Source organism: Lycium barbarum, chromosome 8 (assembly GCF_019175385.1).
Source record: "Lycium barbarum isolate Lr01 chromosome 8, ASM1917538v2, whole genome shotgun sequence".
Lineage (NCBI taxonomy): Eukaryota > Viridiplantae > Streptophyta > Magnoliopsida > Solanales > Solanaceae > Lycium > Lycium barbarum.
Window position 1 is genome coordinate 126448340 of NC_083344.1, and position 25476 is coordinate 126473815.

The 25476-nt window shown below is 32.9% G+C and overlaps 2 protein-coding genes and 3 pseudogenes across 2 annotated transcripts; 2 read left to right on the forward strand and 3 right to left on the reverse strand.

The window, feature by feature from the left end:
• Positions 1–1563: 1563 nt before the first annotated feature.
• LOC132605450 (uncharacterized) lies at positions 1564–6113 on the forward strand (annotated as a pseudogene).
• A 1965-nt stretch (positions 6114–8078) lies between these two features.
• On the reverse strand, positions 8079–8850 carry LOC132607215 (NDR1/HIN1-like protein 3; annotated as a pseudogene).
• A 2988-nt stretch (positions 8851–11838) lies between these two features.
• Positions 11839–12871, reverse strand: LOC132607216 (NDR1/HIN1-like protein 10). Its single transcript, XM_060321091.1, has one exon. It carries the CDS (start codon positions 12739–12741, stop codon positions 12052–12054), a length of 690 nt encoding a protein of 229 aa, XP_060177074.1. The 5' UTR covers positions 12742–12871; the 3' UTR covers positions 11839–12051.
• Positions 12872–14993: 2122 nt separating this feature from the next.
• LOC132607217 (NDR1/HIN1-like protein 10) lies at positions 14994–16041 on the reverse strand. The gene has a single exon (XM_060321092.1). The coding sequence runs from the start codon at positions 15900–15902 to the stop codon at positions 15234–15236; it is 669 nt and encodes a 222-aa protein (XP_060177075.1). The 5' UTR covers positions 15903–16041; the 3' UTR covers positions 14994–15233.
• A 4836-nt stretch (positions 16042–20877) lies between these two features.
• On the forward strand, positions 20878–22616 carry LOC132605452 (NDR1/HIN1-like protein 10; annotated as a pseudogene).
• The last annotated feature ends 2860 nt before the right edge of the window (positions 22617–25476 follow it).

Below are 25476 nucleotides of genomic sequence, written 5' to 3' on the forward strand. Positions count from 1 at the left end.
ATATATATAATCATCACCAAATAAATTAACACCATATTTTGACTTGATAACTGCTGCCTCACTGAAGTCCAGTTCTGATGATGTATTCTGGACAGCTCATGAATTTACTACTTATTATGTTCGATAAATACAGAATTGATTGTCTATAGGGAACTAAATATTCTTAAGCTACTTATTTTCTGGAGCATATAAAGGCATTGACCAGGAAAAAATGAGTTCATCACTAGGAGATTCTTGTGATTGGACTGAATTTGCTATTACTTCTTACTCTATTGGCTGCTGTTGGTTTATGTTAGCATTTTAATATAAAATATTACATTAAAGTGCTGCATTTGGAGCATTATTTCACGCGTTCTTAGTTAGCTGAATGTGCCCACAAGAGTTCTTAAGTTACCACTAATCCTTTTACTCACCCACATTCTTCCTCTTTATGTATTGTAAGTCATGTAACCTCTAAATCATTATTCTCACATTAATAACCCACTAATCCACTCTTTTCATCCAATTATTCGAAGGATGAATTCCTCACCTATAAATAGTTATTTATCCTTACTTTGTGGTGTACAAAAAATATGAAAGAAATATTGTGTTGAAGTGTGAGAATATGTTGTAAAGTGAGGTTAGTGTAGTGAAAAATAGAGTTGAGAGTAAGTCCCAACTAATTCACTACAAAAGAGAGTAATTTTTTATGTTGAAGGAATGTGTTCTTATGGTGGAGCTTTGGACTCTTCAACTAGTCCGGAATTGTTTGAGTCACACGACGTTGACGGGCTGTTGTATCCTGGAGGGGACAAATCAGAGTATTACTGCTGGACCGGTGAAGATTACCGCAGTAAGCTTGAATCTCCTTAAAGAGAGCGAGATATCCGCGCCTCAAGCCTGAAGAATATTTATTTACTTTGTTCTTCACTTTATTCATTTCATTTTTCAACTATAATTTATTAATTTGTGGTATATTCACCGGCAGCTGCTAACTCACTTATTTGTCGAGGCCTCCCCTGTAAGTCGAGTCATAGAAAGTTAGAAACTTCGTAGTCTTAGACCACGCAATGGAAACTTATGTTGTGGACTGCCTGACTAAGGGTGGAGGGGCGCCGAAGCTTGTTGCAGTTGCTCCATTAGCAAAAACTGCACTTGCTTGGCAAAATAGTCCTGGTTGCAGTTGCTCCATTAACAAAAACTGCACTTGCTTGGAAAATTGTCCTGGTTGTACTTTCCTGCAAAATAACTCCTACAATGCATCCAAAACAGGAACTATTAGGGATCCAGTACTATGTGGACAACATACAATGAGACTCATCATTTGGTTGACAGGAAAAGGAAAGGGATGTAAAGAACAGTTACAAAATTTGCATTTTTTTCTTTAAAGTTAAAAATGACCACTTTTTATTGTTTTACATTCCTTTCCCAGTCGAACAAACATACGCAGAAGACCCTATCCCCCCCCCCCCCCCCCCCCTCGCCCAAAAAAAAAAAAAAAAAAGAGTGAGAAGAATATTTTGCTTTTCTCTTTTCTCGACTTCACGTTGGTGGGCGCCCAAAGAGTGTTTACCTTATTAATGGTTATTAATCAAGACTAAATTGAAGCATATGTAATGAGAATGCAATGGCTTTCATGATATTTATATAAAAAATATGTCTTTCATGTACATCATGCTTATTGTGCTTTTCTTAAATCTCTTCCCGTTTTTCTTTTTATATTTCACATGTGGAATTTTTTACTCTATAGGTACAAGTAGAAGTAGAATTGTTCTGTGATTGCTATACATTTTTGTCATATGATGATGTATATTGCCTAATTTTTTGTTCATGACTTTGATGCAGTGCCTAAATCAACCATCGATGATGAATATGCAAATGCAACCGAAAAAGATCCTTAAATTTTGCTTACAACTTCAAGAAATCCTAGTGCCCCTCTTACTCAATTTGTCAAGGTTGGCGTTGTCTGCTATTGTCGAACCTAGTGTTTGCAGTATAGTTCATTTGATCATTCATTTCTCTCAACGTAATAGTTTTCATCTTCCGTCACTTTTTTTTTCTTTGGTGACAGGAATTAAATTTTGTATTCCCTAATGGACAACGAATGAATCATGGTGGTCAGGTTGGTTTGCTTTATGGAATCTTCCAATGTTGCTCGTTTCTTGTTTGGTTCTTCAGTACATGATGAGAAAACTAGTGATGACCGAACTTGTCCCAAAATAATAATAAATAAACAAATAAATAAACTATAAATAAAAATAAAACTAGTGGTGACCTTTTGCGTTTTAAAACATGAGAGATTCATGCTTGTAGAAGTGAGACCAGGTGTCGCTTGAGGCTACTGCAAATGATCTGCCAGTTCCCTTTTGTTGTATCTGACTCCTTCAACTCTGACTTCAAAGGATTTTTTTTTTTTTTTTTTTGCAAAATTTTGAAAAATTATACATTTGTTTGCTGTTGGTTTACTATCTCTTTTACAAGCTTTATTTATTTTTGCGATTCTTGTGTCAATCCGATATGTTTTACTTTATTCCCTCTTTGCAGGTGATATCAGAAATAATTGAAACTTGCCGAGCTCATGATTTTACAGATGTAATTTTGGTCCATGAGCATCGTGGTGTTCCTGATGGTATCATCGTTAGTCATTTACCATTTGGTCCGACTGCTTACTTTGGATTGCTCAATGTGGTAAGTGGGGCTTACTTTTTCCTTTGTATAGTTTGAAAGTCTTTTGCTGTCTGGTGTGAGTTGCTGATGATACCCTTTGATATATCCTGTACTTGCAGGTTACAAGACATGATATTAGGGACAAAAAAGCAATTGGAACAATGCCTGAGGCTTACCCGCATTTGATTTTCAACAACTTTTCAACTAAGGTATGCCTCCCTTTATGCATCCCAATGAAATTCTTAAATTGTCTTTTCTCTTTATTAAGCCAAAGCTTTACTGTGGCTGTTCAATTGTCAATAATCTCACTGACAATCGATGAAATTTTCAGTATATGATGAATATTCTCGTGCCCTCAAATCCATAATGTGTGGCTTCTTTCATAGAACTCCCAACTATCTTGCTCCTTGTCTAATTTTCTTTTATCGGAATATTTCGTATGCTGTTTGTATTCATGAGGCATGTTTCAATTGCTACAGCTTGGTGAGAGGACAATTAACATACTGAAGCTTCTCTTTCTAGTGCCCAAGCTTGATACAAAACGTGTACTCGCATTTGCCAACCAGTCAGACTATATCTCATTCAGGTTGGTTTATTGTGCATATTAATTAAACTACTTTGACAACGAATTGTATTATACGGTCTGAGGAGTGGAGTTTGTGAGCTATAGCTTTCGCGTTAGCTTCCTTAAACAATTGGGCATCTAGCTGACTACTGTTTTAATAGGTGGTTTTTAGCCTATTATGCAAGACAAACCCCTATCTTTATTGAAAACAGATTGTTGCTTATTGATAACCTGATAATTCCAGGGAGATGTCTTTGATCCTACAAGTTTGCATAACGGAACCTTTCCCCATCGAGTAACTTATATGTATCATTCCTTAATAGTGGGGTGTAATGTCTCAAACTCAATAGTCTACCAAAAGAAAAGAGAGCAGGGAGGCAGAAAGAATAGTAATAAGCTATACTGTTGCTTCTCAAAGGTATAGCTCTAAGAAATAGGAGCACATTGATGCAGACACAGAGTATAAAGGTAGAGGAAGAGGAGGGGAAACTCCACATAGTGTAATTAGAAGGCCACACGGGATAGGGAGATATCCGGTCCAAACTTTTTATATGAAGAAATATTATGCTGATTCCTGCTACTTGGATGAGTTGTAATATTTTGGTCAAGTGAGGAGTTATGTGATGTTAATGTTTAGTGGGTCCAAATTTAATACTTTGGCCTTCTATACACCAAAGGATCTCCTTGGGTCATTTACATCGAAACAAAGGTTATTTCTTGTATCCAGAGGGGAAGGAGGAAAAGGCCTTTCTCCTGTGAGGGAAGGAATGCTAGACAGGACTTAGATCTAATGTTTGTCAAAGAATGCTTCTTTCGCTCTTTGTGCTAAATTTGATTGTAAAATGCAGATGCCACATTTATGAAAAGCATGGAGATCTAAAATCAATTGAGTTGTTAGCCCTCGACTTGAACTGCGGCTCTACCAGGTAATTATAATTCAAAAAATAGTTTGTTTAGAGGTCTTGTTTGCCTCCATATTTCCATATGGTTCTTAAACTGTAATCTGACTCTTTCAGTCCTTATAGCAAGACCACCATCTCTACATTAAAATATCCCTGTGGGAGAAGGGCTATCATTTTTGTCCACATTTTTCTCATGAAAGAGTCTGAAGGGTAAACGAAGACATAGAATTGCTGCAACTTCTAATAATGTATCGTAATAATAGATGTCAAGCAACTAAACTACCAGTTGTTTTGGGATCCTTATTGCTAACTCAAGTATTAATCTCAGGGTTTCTCTAGTCTTGCTATCTAGAATCTTGCACTTTTCAGGCATTGGCTCCTTGCTTTTGAACTGTGGAAGAGCTTTGATTGGTATTTCATTTGATTTATTGATTGTTTTAAGATAATAATAGGGGTAATCACACTATTCACATGTATTGTTTAGTTGAGTTTTGCGTGCTTGGTCATTTGTTTTTGTTAGCAACTCATATTCTCCATTTTAAACTTTGACGAGAAATTAAGGTCTTATCTTCGAGTTGCAATCGTCTCATGAATGTATTGCTCGCATGATCCTCTTCTACTTCTTTTTCAGTATCAATATAAAGATATAAGGTCTTCCGGTTATGGTCTTTGATAAAGCATGCGGCGGTTTTGTTTTTTCTTGAGTTCCCAATACTTCATACTAAATGTCCTCATCTGTTAACCCTCTGACTAGCTTACACTGGATAATTTTTATGCTGCAGATAAAGCCGGAAACACTGAATCAAGATGACACTCAAATTGAGTGGGTGATCAGACCTTACATGAACACATCCAAAAAACTGAAGATTCTAGGAGACTGATGAAGAAGAAACTGCAATTTTCAAGCAAACTACCTTTCACAAACAATAAGTTTCAAATATTGATAGAAGTTGCTACTAAAATCAATTGAGAACTGTGACTGTGCCAATTGATATTTGACATAGTTGCTGATTCTACTGAGGGTGGTTTGAAATTCTTTTTGGACTGACCTGCTACACATTTTCGTAGAACAAGTAACTGATCAATTATCCTAATGTACGTCCAACAATTTCAATTTCCAACATTATATACATGTCTTATGTATTTAACATGTGAACAATTGAAACAGCACTTTATAGAACGTCTGTGACCTATGGGTCTTTGGGGCAACACATGTGGGCACCTATATGTTATCTACTTGTAGACCACTTTCATAACTATAAAACACATATAGCGTGTCCTCGCAATTTTTCTTTTCATGTTTATTTAAAGTGGAAACACGTTACACATGCCTGGTCCTCATGAATCGAGCCTGACATATTCTGATAAACATCTAAGAGTCGATACAGCATTAACGACAGTATTTATAGAAATTCATACAAAAAATTAGGTGTGTCGAAGCTCGTCTTTCGGGCCAGTCATTTTCTTGGATACACATAATTTAAGCTGCAAATTACTAATGTGATCCTGATTTTATTGACGTTTTCTCATACCAGAGATTCATTCTCTTTCTTCTTCTCACATGTCTACAGAATTAGATTTAGATTTTCGTAGTGTTGGCGGGTTATACCACTGATACTAACAGGGGTTAGTGAACTACATCAATTGGAATTGAGAAAGAACCAGCGTTGGCAGCCTGTGAATCACATGCTAGACAGTGTTTGTGGCAAAATGACTATTGGATTAGTCGTATTCACCAGTCTCCATCACTTGGGCCTTGAAGAAAAAGAAAGCCGATGTTGACACAATATAGATGATAGCATTTGGAATTCAACACATCAAAGAATATTTGTGTGTGTAGTTGTTTTAATGTGTCTTTGCCTGTAAGTTTTGATTTAGAATGCTAAATTGATGATTAGAATAATTTAGGGCCTGTTTGGAAAGCCACCTGGTAATTGGAATTGGTGTAATTACTAGGGTAGTAATTACACAGCCTAGTAATTGCACAGTGGTGTAATTACAACGACCTGTTTATTTGTCATAACGTAATTACAGTGTAATTACAAGCGTGTTGTTTGGTTGCACAAGTGTAATTACAAAGTCAGTTTAATTTAAAAATAAAATTTAATTATAAAAATTTAAAATTAATATTTAAAAAATATTGCCTTTATAAATGATATTAAATTAGTTATTTAATAACACATTGTTTCTTGAAAATATATTAATTAATAATCATATATTTGTAACTAATATTGTAACAAAAATAATTGATATATATTTTTCAAATTAATATTTAATTTTAATTAATTATAAAACTTAAAAGAAGACTTTTTTTGTGAGAACGTCATGGATTGGATGTTTGAAAAAAAAATATTAGTAAATATAATGCCATAACATTATTCAAATGTTTGACACAAAAAATCCATCAAATGTAAGTGAAAAATAAACAACATGCAATGTGAAAGCAAATAACTTAAAATTGGAAATATAACCTAAATTCAAAAGAAAAAAAAAGAAAAAGTTCAACATAATACTCTTATGTCAAATTCCAACATTATATAAGTAAGTTCTAACGTAACTTAAGTAAATAATTCAAAAGAAAGGAAAAATATAAATCTATAACCTCATTCACAATGAAATTCTACTTTAATAACGTCACTCGTTATATGTCAAGTTCGTTAATGACTCATTCTTTCCAATATTAAGAGGTGTAGTTTCAAATATTAGAATAATAACACGATTATGCTAAATGAATAAAATAAAAAAATAAAAAAATACGAGCAATCACATAGAACCACAAGAAGTAAAGGTTGGGAATGAAAAGAAAGAAAATGAAAAATAAATAGTATAAAAAGCAAAATACATTTTAAAAAATAAAAATAATTAAAAAGTAAAAATAAAAAAGAATTAAAATAATAGAAATAAAAATATTAAAAATCAAAAAAATCAAAATAATAGAAATTAAAAATAAAAAGAAATTAAAGTAAAAAAATAAACAAACTAAAAAGTAACCCTGTAATTACAGGGTGTAATTACACCCTGTCAATTACACCCAATTTTTATCTAACTCTGTAATTACTTGATCAAACAAACAGACTAAATTGTGTAATTACACCCAATTTCAATTATCTGGATGACTTTCCAAACAGGCCCTTAGTTTTTTATTGTTTGAATGTCGCTGTGTGAAAGTGTTACTTTAATACGAGTCGAGTTGTTGATGACCGTCCGAATAATAATTTTTATCTCATCCGTCAAGTTAGGTTCTGTTTATTGTACTTTTTTATTAGAACCTCAAGGACTATCCATTAACGTAACGTCATTGATTTCTATACTAAAAAGCCTTATGGCTTCTTTGATTGGGAAACCACTAACGTTAACATATAATGAAATTGACTTTAACAGGTAGCTCTCTGCCACGTAATGACTTGTTTAAGAAATAGTGGTTGGTGAATCGAAAAGGAGGAAAATGTAACATGTGTTGCCCAACAAGGGGTGCAAGGGTAGGTTTTTGAAATGAGAGGGAGCCTCCGTGCAACTATAGTTCTTATAGTGGACTTTCTTTTCAAACTTATCTCTTGAACAATCAAATTTGTCTGTCCGAAAAGCGAATTTAGCTCACCTAATATGAGAAGATTATGACCGAGGTAGTATAAACTTTTTGGGGGACGCTTTTACTATTGGTTTTAGGTAAGTTATTTTCTGATGTATCAAAATTGTTTGAAAAATCAACCAAAACTAGTTATACTATTTTGCCATGTCAACCTGAGGATCGGAGATTAGACTTTAACCTTTATTTTTTGTAATCTTTATTTGAAAGAAAAAGTCAGAGATTTTTATGGTAAAAATTAGGAGTAATAGTTTTGGATTAGGGATCTTACCCACAACCTACAAAACTCTAATTAGCGTCCATACTAAAACAACGAAAGCAAGAATCATTCAAGAGATAATAATAAAAATATCCACAACAAAGAAATTCAGAGAGAAAATTGAGAAGAAAAATAAATTCATTATTTATTTAACAACAAGAACCAAATAACAATAATGCATATGTCCATGAATGCTAAATCCACATAGAAAAAACAAAAGAGATAAGAAAAGAATAATCTAAACAATATATGGTCTACCAATCAAGATGGCATCTGGTTTCCTCAAAATTAGCAGATCTACCATTTGACTCCAGAGGAACCTTAAAATCACACTCAATTTTAGGCTTAATTTTGTGTGTTTTAATCCAACCAGCCTTTAGCCTTATACGCATATAAAGCTTCACTTCCATCTCATATACCCCTGCATTCTTCTCATTATTGTAATTTGATTTCTCTCGGTCTCCCAATAGGACCAAACTCTGTCCTTTGAACACTTGATGCAAAGTGCTAGTATTCTTATGACCCTGATAAAATGGTTCCAAATTTTGACTAGCAAATCTCTGGCCTTGATACATAGCTCTGGCTTCAATCGAATCGTAGTATATCCCAACTCGCTTGTTGGGGTTTCTAATAGTCATATTGAGAGCAAGATCGTAGTGAAGGGTGTTGTTTGTGGTGGACAAATCGAATTGTGTCAACGTGGCATCTGTCACGTAGAATTTGACCTTGTTGGGACGTAGAACAAGCCATAGGACTAACGCGATGACACCGATGATGATGAGGAGGGTGAAGATTATTTGGCAGATGCAAGTGCAAAGGCAGTTGAAGAGACAGCTACATGGGTTGCAACTGCCACGGCTACGGTGGTAGGCCATAATAAGAGTGTTGATGTTCAAGAAATACAAAAGTTTACTTTTTGTGTTTCTTTGGAGTATATATATGTATGCAGCAAAAAGTGGATATGAGGATGATGCTTTAGTGGATGAAGTTGAATGTGTACTTTTCTTTTTGGATACTTGGTAGGTTGTATATATAGATGTAAATATGGATATGTGTGTTTTCTGTGTATGATGGAGATAGGATAGTACAGATTAAATAGAAGAAAAGGCCGTGTTTTGAAGTCGTTACAATTTGAAAGACGCGTTACTTTTTTTAGTTGGTACCTTCTTAGAAATTAATCAGATTGTAAACAAAGAAGATTGGGCCCAGTAATTTCCCCTCAAAAGATTTATACGTCATTGACTTGGTTTTTAGACAAAGACTTTTGTTAGAGTCCTACATAGGCTATATATGGGGTGTTTGGTCAACTTTTATGGTATTGGGTAATCTTCTTGACTTCATGATTTAGTTTTTGAGTTGAGTTAGGCCTAAGGTTTATTTTCTTATTATGGTACAGAGTCGGACCTATCTTAATTTTTGCTTTACCCGATGTTCAGTCCCTATATTATATTATCCACACTCCAGAGATGTCAAGTCCTAGACGTTCGGAGAATGTTAGAGTCCCACATCCGTGATTTAAATGCATTTTTCTCCTCCGCACTAGTGTATAATACCAAGACTAGTTAGAGAGAACGGTTTTCCATTCGAAAAACAACATCAGACTCTAACACAGGCAGCAGAGCTTATTGACAGTGCAAATCAAACAAGCGAGATTTACTTAAAGTGCTAGTGCTATGCCGATTTGGATACAAGATTTTTCATGTGGTTTAATACTAAAGTCAAATTCACTTTTTTTTTTTTTTGGGGAGATTAAGAAAAGAAAGTGAGAACACACATTTGAATCGAATAGTTAAAACTACTGTAACTTCTATTTTTCTTTAAGATAAGCCTTCTAACTCGTTTTCAAACGTTTTTCATAGATTGAATTTCAATTCCACATTATACACATATTGTTGAATGTTGAGTATGAACTGGTGACTAAATTGGAAGTTCGATTAGAACTTCATTTCATATAATAATGTACGTTTGTGACTTGGATACTTTTGACACAACTCTTGTTGCACAGCTGTGCTGTCTATTTTTGTACCACTTTCCTAATATGCCTATCCTACCAAACTCTCTTGGTATTCCTTATGAAAAGGGAACATTTTACACATGCCTGGTCCTATTGAATGTTTCTCTGAGTTTGAAACTGTTGTAAATAGACATCTACCGGTTGGTCCATTGTGCATAGAAATAATTATAGCATTCAAGGGACGTAGGATGTTGTCTTTTTTGCCTCTCAAACTTTTAAAAGTGTACGCAACATTCGTTTTGTTTTACTCTATCCGGTTTAAAATAAGTGTTCACTTAACTTTTTTATTTTAGTTCAAAATAAGTGTTCACCTACAAAATCAAGAAGGAATTAACTTTTTTGTTTTTTCAAATATGCCCCTGTTTACTCAAAATAATAAATTAGCAAGAGCCTTATTAATGAATGATAGTTCAATTAAAGTACCTATTTTGTTTTAGGAGTTAGTGTTTTCTTAAGGAAGGTGAAAAAGACTAAGTGGATACTTATTTTGAACCGGAGAGAGTATTCTCTCTTATCTCATTTTATTATATGACACTATTATTATTTGAGGATATCATAATATTTTTCACTATTTTGAATATTTTGAATTATTAATTATGCTAAGTTATTTTAATTTCAAATAAGTAAATTTTACTTCAAACATTTGCAAAAAATATATTTCCGAATTCACACAAACACGTAATTTCTTTTGACACTCATGATCTGAACACACTCACATAAAACGTGAAGGATCTGTTAAAAAGAAGAAGACGAGGAGGTATACATACGATATGGCAGCAGGTGTGTCACAATCAGGACAAACTCTATTGGCAAATGCCTATTGGCTAGTCACATTCTGTTAGAATTTATTTTAGATGTGATTCAAAATTTAAACCCTCCTTTTCAAAAGACACAATATATTATAAAGAGGAGTTACCCATTGTACAGAGGATACACCTATTCATTGTGAAAAGGTATCATCCAATCTTAACGGTTGCATCCTTTCTTTGAAAAGGTGTGTTAGTTGTTTTCTACACCTTATAAATAATAGGCATGCTGTAGATTTTCAGACTGAGAAAATATTTCAGAAGTAGAAAAATTCCAGCAACATAAAATTCTGCATTCGTGCTTCTTCCTTTACTAAAGCAGTCGAGAGATTAAAAGAGTTCTTCGGAACTTCTATTTGAGTGCACATTAGAAAGATTCCTGTGGTTCATTGTGTCTTGGGAGTAGAATGTCACTTTGCTATTTGCACCAGGGTAGCGACGGAAATCTACTCTGAAGACAGCGGCATCCATAGCGTGCCTTGAACCGGGATTTTCCAATTTCAACTCTGTTTTATCTTTATTGTTATCATTATATTTTATTTGTCTCTTATTTTGTTCTGCTTAATGTGATCATCTCTAACATTTTTCCAACACATTCACCGTTCTCCATCATTTGGGAGGGGAAAAATGCCATTAGCTTAACGTCATTGATCTTATGCTAAAATATCTTGTGGTCTCTCAACAGATAATGACTTGACCTTAATAGCTAACTCTGCCTTGAAATGACTCGTACTCATATCAAGTAAAAATAATACTTGAGCTATTTGAGAACCTATACAGAGGACAATTAACATGATCTATTATGTTGTATACTAACAATTATATTGTGATAGAGAGCAGAATATTCAAATCGACAATTTATTTTTTCTCTATTCACTCACCATATAACGTGCAACTTGACCTTTACTTTATATTCTCTATTGGAAGGAAAATGTCAGACTCTTCTAATTAATAATTAACAAACTGCATGTAGTATCTTCTTAGCGTACATGTCCTCATTCACTTTAATCAACTTAAGAAACTGATGTATCCTCGTGATATTAAAGAAAATCAGCAAAAATAAAGGAAACTCATTATTTATTAACAACCACATATATCCAAATAACAACGTCGGAAAAACAGAAGGACAGAAATCCCATAATCAAGAATATCTACTAATGTCCAATGAATATAGGAAATACAATAAATCTAAAGAATATAAAGAACAAGGGAGCATAAATAAGCCCCATCTAAATGTGAAGATGATCAATAATAGTGCCATGATGGAATAAATCTACCAATCAAGATGGCACCTAGTTTCCTCAAAATTAGCAGATGATGATCTTCCATTAGACTCGAGAGGAACCTTAAAATCACACTCTATTTTGGGCTTAATTTTATGCGTTTTAATCCAACCAGCCTTTAACCTTATACGCATATAAAGCTTCACTTCCATCTCATAAACTCCTGAATTCTTCTCATTATTGAAATTTGATTTCTCTCTGTCTCCCAATAGTACCAAACTCTGTCCTTTAAACACTGGATGCAAAGTGCTAGTATTTTTATGACCCTGATAAAATGGTTCCAAATTTTGACTAGCAAATCTCTGACCTTGATACATAGCTCTGGCTTCAATCGAATCGTAGTAAATCCCAACTCGCTTGTTGGGATTTCTAACAGCCATGTTGAGAGCAAGATCGTAGTAAAGGGTGTTGTTTGTAGTGGACATATCGAATTGTGTCAACGTGGCATCTGTCACGTAGAATTTGACTTTGTTAGGACGTAGGACGAGCCAGAGGACTAACGCGATGACTCCAATGATGATGAGAAGGGTGAAGATTATTTGGCAGATGCAAGTGCAAAGGCAGTTGAAGAGACAACTACATGGGTTGCAACTACTACCACCGCGGCTACGGTGGTAGGTTTTGGTTGGTGGTGGAATAGAGGGGCCATAATAGGCTCCGTTCAAGTTGGGTTCTGGCATATGTAGTACCTTGAAGAGAAACCAGAAATACAAAAGTAACTAAACTTTATTTGTTTCTTTGGAGTATATGAAGCAAAATGTGGATATGAGGGGTGGGGTAAGGATGGAAGTTGATGTATATATTTTTGGTGAGCTAAATGTTAGATTATATAGTGGAAAATGCCGTGTTGTATGATATGGTTAAGAGTTTGAAAGACGCGGTGGTTTTTGTAGCGACCTTCGTAGAAATCAGAAAAGATTGTGCCTAGAAAGTTCCAATCAATATTATCATTGACTTATTTCTAGTCAAGATTTTATCACTTGTTTATAACGTAGTGGAGTTTATAACTTTCTCCCTCCCTCTGTTAACAAAATTGTTTTCTCATTTCTCTTTTCGAGAACTAATTTTTGAAATTAAATTAGATTAGATAAATTTAATATTTTATAATAAAAATTTAAATATTTAAAATCTATACTAAAAGTATTATAAGTTGCAATTCTTCTCAAATGAATATGGTGAAAAAATGCATCTTATAATATTGGTCAAATTTCTAGTAGTTTTGTTTGAAAATTCTAGATTTAAGTGTTCTATTTTTATAAGGTTATTTTAGTCAACTTTATATGTCGAGAAAATTAGTCAGCTTTATTTTCGAAAATTGAAACCACAAAAGTGAAATTGACATTCACAACTACATTGCCCCGATATTTTTATGTTGAAATCTATTGCGTATCATCATATTATAAGTGAAGAAAACTAAAAACTTCACATCAATTTAGGGGAAAATTGAAATTGAATAGGATAACAGGTGTTTTTTTTTTTAAATCGGCTCAGCCAACTGACTTATGGCCGTTTGTCCGCATAGATCTCGAAAAAATATGCATAATAAAAAAAATCGTGTAAAACGGACATCCGAGTGCAAAGTTATGACCATCTAAAGTTTGACCACTTTACAACTAACTTTTCTCCCTGTATTTTTTAAATACGCTTTTATCTAATTGAATTAGATTTATATTCAAAATAAAGTTATGCCTTGATTAAAAAATAACACGCTTAAATCAAAACCTTAAAAAATAAAATACTTTAAACCTAAAGTTTCCAAACAAAACTTACTTGGGGTACATTTTCAACCCCTAAAACGACGATCCGAACGTTTACGTATCCTTGATGTATTGATCCTACGTTATAGTACGCAGAAAAAAATATCAGGTTCTATATAAAATATTTACATTTTGGAGTCTTGACACACGACTAATCGTTGGTCAAAGTATTGAAAAAAACACTAAGTGTTGCAAAAAACAAAAAAGATTTATTAAAATAAGATGTTGCGATCTTTTTATGGAAAAAAACACTAAGAGTTCCTTAAGTGTCTTATTTTTTAATGCGTAACTTTATTTAGTATATTGCAAAAAAAAAATCGCGTAAATCGGACATCCGAGCGCAAAAATTCGCGTATATTCGAAATAAAGTTACTCTTTAAAAAACACACTTAAATCTAAACCCTAAAAATAAAAAACTTTAAGCTAATGATAATAAGTCTTCAAACAAAAATGGACGCCTATGTATATAGAACACTTAAACCTAAAGTTTTCAAACAAAATTTACTTTGGGCACCTTTTCAACCCCTAAAATGACGATCCGAATGCTTACGTATCCTTAATGTATTGAGCCTACATTACTGTACGTAGATACTAGATATTATAGTGTATGCTATCTCCATTTTGATTTATGTGATATTGTTTGACTGAACACAAAATTCAAAAGAGAAAGCAAATTTTTTAAAATTTGTGATCTAAAACAAATCTTGGACTAAATATGGCTATAAATCATTTCGTTAAAAATAAAATAAAAATATTAAAGTTAAATTATTACTAAAAATATCATGATGACATTCGTTTTTAGATAAATCAAAATGAAAAGCGTGTTAGATAAATTGTTACAAAGCGAATAACAATTATATTACGAGAGAGACCAAGAGATGAATATTCAAATCGACAAATTGAACTCCCATTGAACCAAACTGCCAATTATAGGGACCAATTGTATTTTTCTGCAATATACCCTTCACTCACCATCCAACGTGCAACTTGACCTGTACTTTATGTACCCTATGTGAAAGGAAAATGTCAACTTGGCCTTTTGTTCAAAATTAACAATTGGTTTTAGTATCTTCTATTCTTCTAAGCCCACGTGCCCTCATTCACTTTAATCAACTTCCAAACTAATAACTTGTTAAACAAACGAAAGTATCCAGAATAAAGAAAATCAGCAAAAATAAAGCAACTCATTATTTTATTTACAACCATATCCAAATAACAATATGATAATATGTATATCAATGATCACTAACTCAACATCGGAAAAAGAAAAGGGATAGAAATCCCCTAATCAATACCATCTGCTAATATCCAAAGAATAGATGAAGCAACAATAACAAGAAGAAAAACAGAAATAAACTCCATCTAAATGTGAAGATGATCAAATTAAATAATGGTGCCAACATGATAGAAAAAATCTACCAATCAAGATGGCATCTTTTTGACTCAAAATTAGTAGAAGATCTGCCACTAGAATCCAGAGGAACCTTGAAATCACATTCAATTTTGGGCTTAATTTTGTGTGTTTTAATCCGACCAGCCTTTAGCCTTATACGCATATAAAGTTTGACTTCCATCTCATAAATACCTGAATTCTTCTCATTATTGTAATTCGATTTCTCTCTGTCTCCCAATAGAACCAAACTCTGTCCTTTAAACACTGGACTCAAAGTGCTAGTATTTTTATGACCCTGATAAAACGGTTCCAAATTTTGACTAGCAAATCTCTCCCCTTGATACATAGCTCTAGCTTCAATCGAATCGTAGTAAATCCCAATTCGCTTGTTGGGGTTTCTAACAGTCATGTTGAGAGCAAAATCATAGTAAAGGGTGTTGTTTGTGGTGGACAAATCGAATTGTGTCAACGTGGCATCTGTCACGTAAAATTTGACCTTGTTAGGACGTAGGACGAGCCAGACGACTAATGCAATAACTCCAAGGATGATGATAATGGTTAAGATTATTTTGCATAGGCAGCCAAAGAGACAGCTACATGGGTTGCAACTACTGCCACGGCGGTGATAGGATTTGGATGGTGGTGGAATGGACGGACCATAATAGGCTCCGTTCAAATGTTGTTCTGGCATAGTACCTTAACAAAAAATAAGAATGAAAAATTGAAGTACAAACTTATACTATTCTTTGTTCCTTTGTTGTACTATAGAATACAAAAATATAGATGAGAATGATATATCATATGGTGAGTGGAGGTGAATATATATAGGTGTTTGGTTTAATGTGTATATATATTATTTGTGTAGAATGGAAATTATATTGTGGAATTGGTAAGAATAAACGGTTTGATTAGTAGAAACCGCCGTGTTTTTGTGTTGCCAGATTTTGAAAGACGCGGTTGCTTTTTGTCAATGCCTTGATACTATCAATGTACTGAATAGGGCTTTTCTTAGAAATTTCCGTTTAAGATATGGTCCTTGACTTTAAGTTTTAGTCAACAATTCTTTTTTTTTTTTATCCACTTGACTTCTTCATGTTGTGTTGTATATTATAGATGGTGTTTAGTTAAGAAGAATTAATTTGAAAGGGATGCCATGAGAATAGTAATTGGTAGTGATAAATATCTAAATTGTGCTATGTAGGAGTTTACAGAGAAAACCGACAAACTGCATTAAACTAACAATTTGAGTCAAACCAAGAACAAAACCCGATTGTGGTTTAGTTTGACTTGATTTGATATTAAAAAATAAAATCTGATCATAATTGGTTTGGTTTTAACTAAAAAAAAAAGTCAAACCGAATCAATTTAACTGTCTTAGGTTGACTTGGCATAAGGTTTAAAGAATAAAAAGTGACTTTTGAATGTTGTGGCCCTAAACTAAGATGTGTGTAATGTATTAAAATGTTCTTTGAATCTTGTGGTTTTAAACTTATCATGTAGGATGTATGAATTGTCAACTTGCTAAATATACAAAGAGACACTCTTTTCAAGACAGACCAGAAAGGAAAATAATTAAGACACATATATGGGGACGGATGGAGTAATAGAAGGAACTTTGTGTTAATTTTTAACTTCACAAGTGATTACGAAAACTAACGTAAAGGTCTGAGATACACAACTTTTACGTATTTATCTTTTGTTCTTTTCCATTGTAATGTCGTTAAAGAATCGCACGTAGCAGATTACTCCAAGTTTGATTTGACCCGCATAAACGTGAATTATCTCCAGTTTTCTAAAGTAATTTAAGTTTTATCATATCATTCACAACTGTTTTGCCTAAAAATTTCATAATATTTGGTTTGAAATAAAATAAAGAGAAAGGTTAAAATAAAAACAGAGAAACTCTTTTTTTTTTTTTCAATATAGTTTTCAATTTACTTTCCTCTTATACGTTTCCGTTCTTTAGGAGTTTCTTATTTTCCAACCTAACCTTTCGAATATAAAACAGCATTCAGACAAGTTAGATGTCAGATTTTGTAAGGGTCAATATCTAATTCTCCATAGGTATTATATTGATTAGGTAATGAAAAGTCTCGTTTATGACTACATATACATTGATGTTGAAATTTGTGAAGATGGTTTCAAGCGTCGTTATTATTTCTAAAAATTTGTTACGCGTGAAAGATTAAGTTCATACATGTTCTTGAATTTTTAGTTCATGACGAAAATAAAGGAAAAAAGAAAAAGAGTAGAAACTTCTACGAAGACAATTTGCACTTTGAAAATGATATGTTTGACGCCATTTGATTTATCAAGCAGTTTAGTAGGACTAGGACATTTGGTTTGTCTGATGATGGAAACAAGAAGGAAAACAAAAGTAATTAAACAACGTAGCACAAATTCAAATTAATCAAAAAATTTATCCCATTACAGATATCGGATGGAAAATCAAAAAGAAATTACACGAAATTTTTTTCTTTCTTTTTGATAAAGTATAGGGGATCCGGTACTCAAAATTATGTTTTATTAATTATTAGTTTGAATAGTAGTAACATTTGAGTAATGGTTTGAACTTGAGACATCATTAGCTTATCTACAAACTATTCTATTTTTCTTTTTTTTATCATTTTTTATTATCTTAAACATTCTTCCTTTCGATGATTAAACAATTTATAATTTTATATCTCATATTTCAAGCTTGCGTGTCGTATACCATTTAGCAACAAGAAAAGGGTAAGAAGGCCTTCCGTGCTTGAATATAGTATATCTATATCTAGGGGTGTACATGGAACGGGTTGGTTCGGATTTCTTAAACACCAAACCAAACCAATTGCGTCGGGTTTTTAAATTTATATACCAAACCAAACCAATAAAATTCGGGTTATTCAACCTCAGGTTTTCTCGGGTTATTCGGGTTGGTTTCGGAATAGTCTTGATACAAAATATATAACTTTTACTTCAAATATTTCTTTAGTCCTAGTAAGATACAACTATGTAATTAAAGTGTTTCATAAGAAAATAACACAAAATGTGAGAAGAGTGATGACATTGTATTAAAATATTCAACAAAAGATAATAAAATCGGTTAAAATAAATATTGCTAATTAATAAGCCATAAAGAAAATGACCATAATCTAAAAATACTAAGTCGTCCTAAAATAAATACGGCTAATAAGTATTAATTACATGACAAGAAAAAAAAACTTAAATAATGTATTTCACTCTCTAAACTAATTATGCAAAACTAAAAGGAGATATATCCTACATTATTGTCATTCCTAGTGGTAAATTGAATTTCTTTTGTTAGTATTAGTGTTGAGTTGGTTTTGGTTTGGAATTTATATGAGTTAATAACATCCATAGGATATAAAACCTATTCACATTCAAAATTCTAATTTCAAGCTTGAATAAATGATAATAGATAAAAAACTACAAATTTTGTTTTAAGAAATATTTATAAATTACATTACAAATAAATATTTTTATGTATAAAATATTTTAAAAATTGAATACATGTAATGTCGGGTTGGTTTGGTTCGGTTTGACTTTTTTTAGCTAAAACCAAACCAAACCAATTATGGTCGGTTTTTTTTTTCAACACCAAACCAAGTCAAACCAAACCACTAATCGAGTTTTTTTCTCGGTTTGGATTTATCGGTTTGGTGCGGTTTGTCGGTTTACTTTGTACACCCCTATCTATATCTGTTAGTGATATAACTCTGTGATTTCCAAGCCAAAGAAACCATATGACATTTTTTTAAGTATAAGATTAGTGAAGTTAATGACATTTTTCTTTCCAATGCCCAAATGATGGAGACCGGTGAATGTGAATAGCCAATATCCATTTGCCAAAAATTCCAACCAGATTGTGACTACTACTACAACAACAACATACCCAGTGAAATCTCACAGTGTGAGATCTGGGGAGGGTAAAATGTACAACCTTACCCCCATTTCGAAAGATAGGGAGGCTGTTTCCAACCAGATTGTGACTCATTGCCAAAATTTGGTCAACCAAACAAATAATGTTGCAAAAAAATTGTTTACATATTTGCAATCACAAGCTAATGGAAGGAGCAACTTATATGTCGAAAAAAACTTAAGACTGCACAGTTTTCGTCACATTACTACATTGAGGTGGTTACTGTCCTTAGTGGTTTGGTACATAAAATAAGAATAATAATTCCGGAATAGAATTTGGAATTAACGTTATCACATGTTTGGTTTGAGGTATTAGCTAATTTCGAAATAAATTTTATGCTAAAATGGTGGCATTAGTTATCCCATATAGAAGGTGAGATAGTTAATCCCATGAGATATCTCATCCCGTGAGATATCATGGGATATCCTACCATTGACCAAACGACCCCTAAGGAATTTAAATTGATTTTGATAGTGTGATTATTGTCCTTAAAGAATTTAAGCTTCCCATTACGTCGCTGCCCAAATTGTGCCAAAATTAACGAAATTCAAATTTCTGCAAATTTAAGTCAGTGATTATAATATTTTGACTGTAAGTTTCTAGGAAAATCCTACTTAGTTACTAGTACTAAGCTATTGCGAAAAAAGAACCGCGGCTTTTCTAACAACAACAAAACACGGCAGTTTTTATTATTCAATCCGCTTTTGCTTACCAATTCCACTATTCCCATCCTATACAATTAATATACACATTAAACTAAAGGTGTTAACCGGTTGGAACCGGAACCGGTTATGGAACCGGTTAGGAAACCGGCCGGTTCCGGTTCCAAAACCGGAACTGCCTAACCGGTTCCGGTTTACCGGTTTTAAACCTCAAACCGGAACCGGTCCGGTTTGGAGTGATTAAAATCTATTTTTTTTTGTTTTTTGTATTATATATATATATATATATATATATATTATAGTATTTATTTGTATATTGTAGCTATATTTTCATATGTTATACAACTTTATAATTAAAGTTTAAATATTTACTGACTAACAGCCTAACAGCAAGTCAGCAATACAGAATAGTGCTTTTCGTATACATATATATGTATAACTTACATATACTTATATATATGTATAACTTAATATATATACTATATATACATATCTACTATATAGTATATATAGTAGATATGTATATATAGTATATATATTAAGTTATACATATATTTAATATATATGTACTATATACTAAATATATGTATATATATGTATAACTTAATATATATACTAATATATATAGTATATAGTACATATATATACATATATATACATATCTACTATATATACTTAATATATATGTACTATATACTCTATATACTTATATATATGTATAACTTAATATATATACTATAACTTAATATATATACTATATATACATATCTACTATATATACTATATATACTTAATATATATACTATATACTTACTTATATACTTTAGTTTTTTTTTTTTTTTTTTTTAATTTTTTACCGGTTTAACCGGTTCCGGTTTCCAAAATATTGGAACCGGACCGGTAAACCATTAAACGGTTAACCGGAACCGGTTAACCGGAACCGGTTAACCGGTTCTACCGGTTCCGGTTTAACCGGTCCGGTTACCGGTTAAAACCGGTAAGACCAAACCGGTTACCACCCTTACATTAAACCAAAGACTGAACAAACACCTATGTATATTCTATTTCCATTCACCACAGGACACATCATTCTCATCACTGTTTTTGCATCCTATACATAATAACAAAGAAAAATTTAAGAAATTTTTTGTACTTAATTTTTCATTCTTGTTTTTATTAAGCTATGCCAGAATCCAACTTGAACGGAGCCTATTATGGCCCGTCCATTCCGCCACCATCCAAATCCTATCACCGCCATAGCCGTGGCAGCAGTTGCAATCCATGTAGCTGTCTCTTTGGCTGCCTATGCAATTGCATTTTCCAAATAATCTTCACAATTCTCATCATCATTGGAGTCGTTGCATTAGTCCTCTGGCTCGTTCTACGTCCTAACAAGGTCAAATTCTACGTGACAGATGCCGCGTTGACACAATTCGATATGTCCACCACAAACAACACCCTTTACTATGATCTTGCTCTCAACATGACTGTTAGAAATCCCAACAAGCGAATTGGAATTTACTACGATTCGATTGAAGCTAGAGCTATGTATCAAGGCCAGAGATTTTCTAGTCAAAATTTGGAACCGTTTTATCAAGGTCACAAGCAGGGGCGGAACTACAGGGGTGCAAGGGGTGTCAATCGACCCCCTTCGTCGGAAAATTGCACTATATATATATGGGGTCAATTTTTTGATTCATGTATAAATATTAATGCTGCATCCCCTTAACATAATGAAGAACTCAGCTTAGTGGCTGAGCTGCCTACTACTGAGCCCATGGTTGCGGGTTCGATTCTTTGTAACAACCTTTTTTCATCCAGTCCCTTTTTCTTGAACCCCCTTAGAGTTTGGTTCTATTGGGAGATAGAGAGAAATCGAATTACAATAATGAGAAGAGTGCAGGGGTATATGAGATAGAAGTGAAGCTTTATATGCGTCTAAGGCTAAAGGCTGGTTGGATTAAAACACACAAAATTAAGCCCAAAATTGAGTGTGATTTTAAGGTTCCTCTGGAGTCTGATGGAAGAACATCATCTGCTAATTTTGAGGAAACAAGATGCCATCTTGATTGGTAGTTTTTTCTATCATGGCGCAATTTCTTGACTTCACATTACCATGGAGCTTATTGTTTAGTTTTGTTCTGTTTCTTATATTATGGACATACGTAGATATTCTTGATTAGGGGATTTCTCTCCTTTTTGTTTTTCCGTCGTTGTTATTTGCATATATATGGTTGTTAATAAATAATGAGTTCCTTTATTTTTGCTGGTTTTCTTTATTATCACGAGGGTGCATTAGTTTGTTATATTGGTTTAGAAGTTGATTTAAGTGAATGAGGGCAGGTATGCGAAGAAGATACCAAATCCAGTTTTTTAATTGTTAATTAAAAGAGTTTGACATTTTCCTTTCAAATTATACAAATATATATAAGCGAGGATGTCCTTACAAAACTTTTGATCCTTTAATAAAGCTACACGTGGAGGATGTTATTTTTTTACTATTTTTTGCATCCAATATTTTTTTCTTATGTTCTCTCTACACAGGCCTATGTAATGAATGCATGTCGGCATTATAGTAATTTTTTGTTGAAATCTTTTCTTGTCCTTTATTTTTTCCGGTTATTATTATATTGTTTTTTAATTTTTATATTTAATTCGAGTAAATATTTTTTATATAATCAAGAAGGTTATAACTTTTTTTATTATTATGAGGGAACTTATGTATTATTTTATGCGGGGTTTAGTTATTCATGTATTAGTTATTCAACTTGTATATCCTGCAAAAAGTAATACATAGATTCTCTCATAACTTATACATGTATTAGTTATACGGATTTCTATATTACAAATTAAACACCGTATTAAGTTTATACGTGAATAACTTACCTTCTAACCCGCTATCAAGCGTGGTATTACTTATGCAATATTTAATACCTGCATAATTCATGTGGTCTTAAACTAAAGATATGTAGAATGTACCAAAAATGTCCTTTAATTTTGTGATTTTAAACATGTCACTTGGAAAGGTTGAACTAAAGAGTTGTCAAACAAGAAATGAGACATTCTTTTTTAAACGGACATAAAAGGAAAATAAGACAAAACAAATTGATACAGAGGGAGCATTGAATATCTATACAAAAAGTATTATAAATTACAATTTTAACTTAGAATTAATATTTTTAAGTATAAAATATATATATGAAGAACTAAATTGATTCTTGAGATTCATTTAATGAATTTAGTTTTTGCCCCCTTAGTTTAGTCTAAAACTTAGTTTAGTCTAAAACTAAGTTTAAATGGCCACATTTAACTTGCATAAACTCTTGCTACATGAAATATTATAAGTGAAATTAAAACTTAATAAATATATATATAAAAAAAAATTCTATATGTAAATACAGAAACTATTAATAAAAATGCTATATTTTTGTTTCACCGAGTTGTAATTATTTTACATAATTTAAATCATGTTATTTTACATAATGTTGAGTCGATTGTGTCCCTTTGGTATTTAATAATTTTTCTGCCAGACTTTTTCCTCTGTAAATAGTTTTTTGTTTAAAAATTATCCATAACTAGGTGACTAGAAAACTTTAATAATAACGAATACTTTTTAATTAAAAATATTACTATTTTTATTTGTTGAGCACGGACCTCATGTAACTAGTAGAGACTATAGACTACTAAAGGTCAAGTTGCACAATATACGGTGAGTGAATGGTACAATACAGAGTATATATATATATATATATATATATTGGTCCCTAGAATTGACAGTTTGTACAAGTTCATTATCTGTTGAGAAACCATAAGTCATTTGATTACAAGATAAATTACTGACGTTAAGCTAATGGCATTGTTTTTTCTTAAATGCCCAAATGATGGAGACCGGTGAATGTGACTAGCCAATAGCCATTTCCCAAAATATTTGTCGTGATTGGGGTCCGGAATTTTTTTAACCTAAAAAATAAATTTTGGAACCAAACTAGCCCTTAAAAAAAAAAAAAAAAAAAAACTAGGCTTCACGCACAGATTGAAGTCCTGTGCGTGAAGTCCTCTTTCCCCCCGACCCCAACCTTTATTCTTTGGAAATCAAACTCAAAATTAAGCTTTTTTTCCGTACTTTGACCGAAGATTAGTCACGTTTCAAAACACTGGAATATAAATATTTTATATAGAACTTAATATTTTTTTAGCGTACAATAATATCGGCTCATTACATCAAATATACATATACATTTGGATCGTCATTCTAGGGGTTGTAAAGTACTCCGAGTAAGTTTGAAAACTTGTTATATTTAGGTTTAAGTGTCATATTTTATAGGGTTTTGATTAATCTCTTTTGTTTTACTCCCAAAGCTATGAAAGTACTTTTTTGGTTCAAGAAAGATAGAAAAGAAAAAATTACTCTGCTTTGTATTACGTTTTTTTTTCTTTTGTCTTTTTTATGTTGTTATTGTATTGTGTAATCCGCACCTTTTGAATGTGCAAAAATAAATATAATATTTAAAAATAATTCATCCAATACGAGAGGTTCATAATAATTGAAAAATATTTCATTCCATTAGCAACGAAATACATCATTAAATTACAATAGACTTAAAAAAAAAATCAAGTTCTAGACACTCTTCTACTTCCAGATGTGCTGCCACCACGGGAGTTTTGCCCACATGAACGCTTATCATGCCCAAATTTCTTACATGTCGAGCACTTGCGAGAGTAAGTCTTTTTGCTAACATTCATTTGATTGTGATAACAGGTTAGCTTGTTTTTTCCCAATTTACGGATATGGTTCTTGTTCGCAACCATAAAAAACGGCGCGGCTGGCCAATAAGCTTGATTACCAAAGGGATAGAAGTGGCCGGAATATGCTTCAAGGTAATTTACGACCTTATATTCCCCGCCACATAATCTGTTACATTTCTGGTCATTCTCTCAAAGCACTTGACTGCATGAGAACATGGCATGTGGTATGTTTGCCACTTACCACAAGTGCATGATTTTGTACGCTCGGTAACGATATGTTTGTTTCCTCCTTTACCATCGTAATAACCCGTTCTAACTTCATACACTCATTGAATGACGTCATACTCGGTCATTTGGTGACCCTCTGCCTTTCTTCTATGGTGCTCCATCTTTTTGTAGGGCTTTGGCATCCATGTTCCGTCCTCGGCTAATATGGCTCTGGCCTGCCTTATCCTATCCGCAAATTGCTCCACGACCTGCTTGAAAGTTAGTCTTACCATTTGCGGTGACAGGTAGTCCTCGAGTAGATTTGAGAAGTCCGTTGAAAGACTCCGAGCTATTCGTTGTGAGCATGCCCCATCTCCTTCCTCCATCAGCATAAAGCGTCCATTTTTCAACTTCTAATTTCATCAACCAAACATATGCCTCTTCACTCACTTCCCTTAGCAGCTTTATTTTTGCAGCCCATTTTCTTTGTTGATGCCGCATCACAACCCCCCACATCAATTTGTTTACATTGCCATTTTCAAACTTTATTTGCAAATTAGCCTTTAAGTGCATTAAACAATATCGATGGCAAGCATATGGAGGCTTCCACCCTTCCAGAGTACGCATATTGTGCAATATGCCTTTATGACGATCCGATAGGTCACATATGCCCTGACGACCCTTAATAACATGAGTTTTTAGATGAGTCAAGAACATCTCCCATGTCT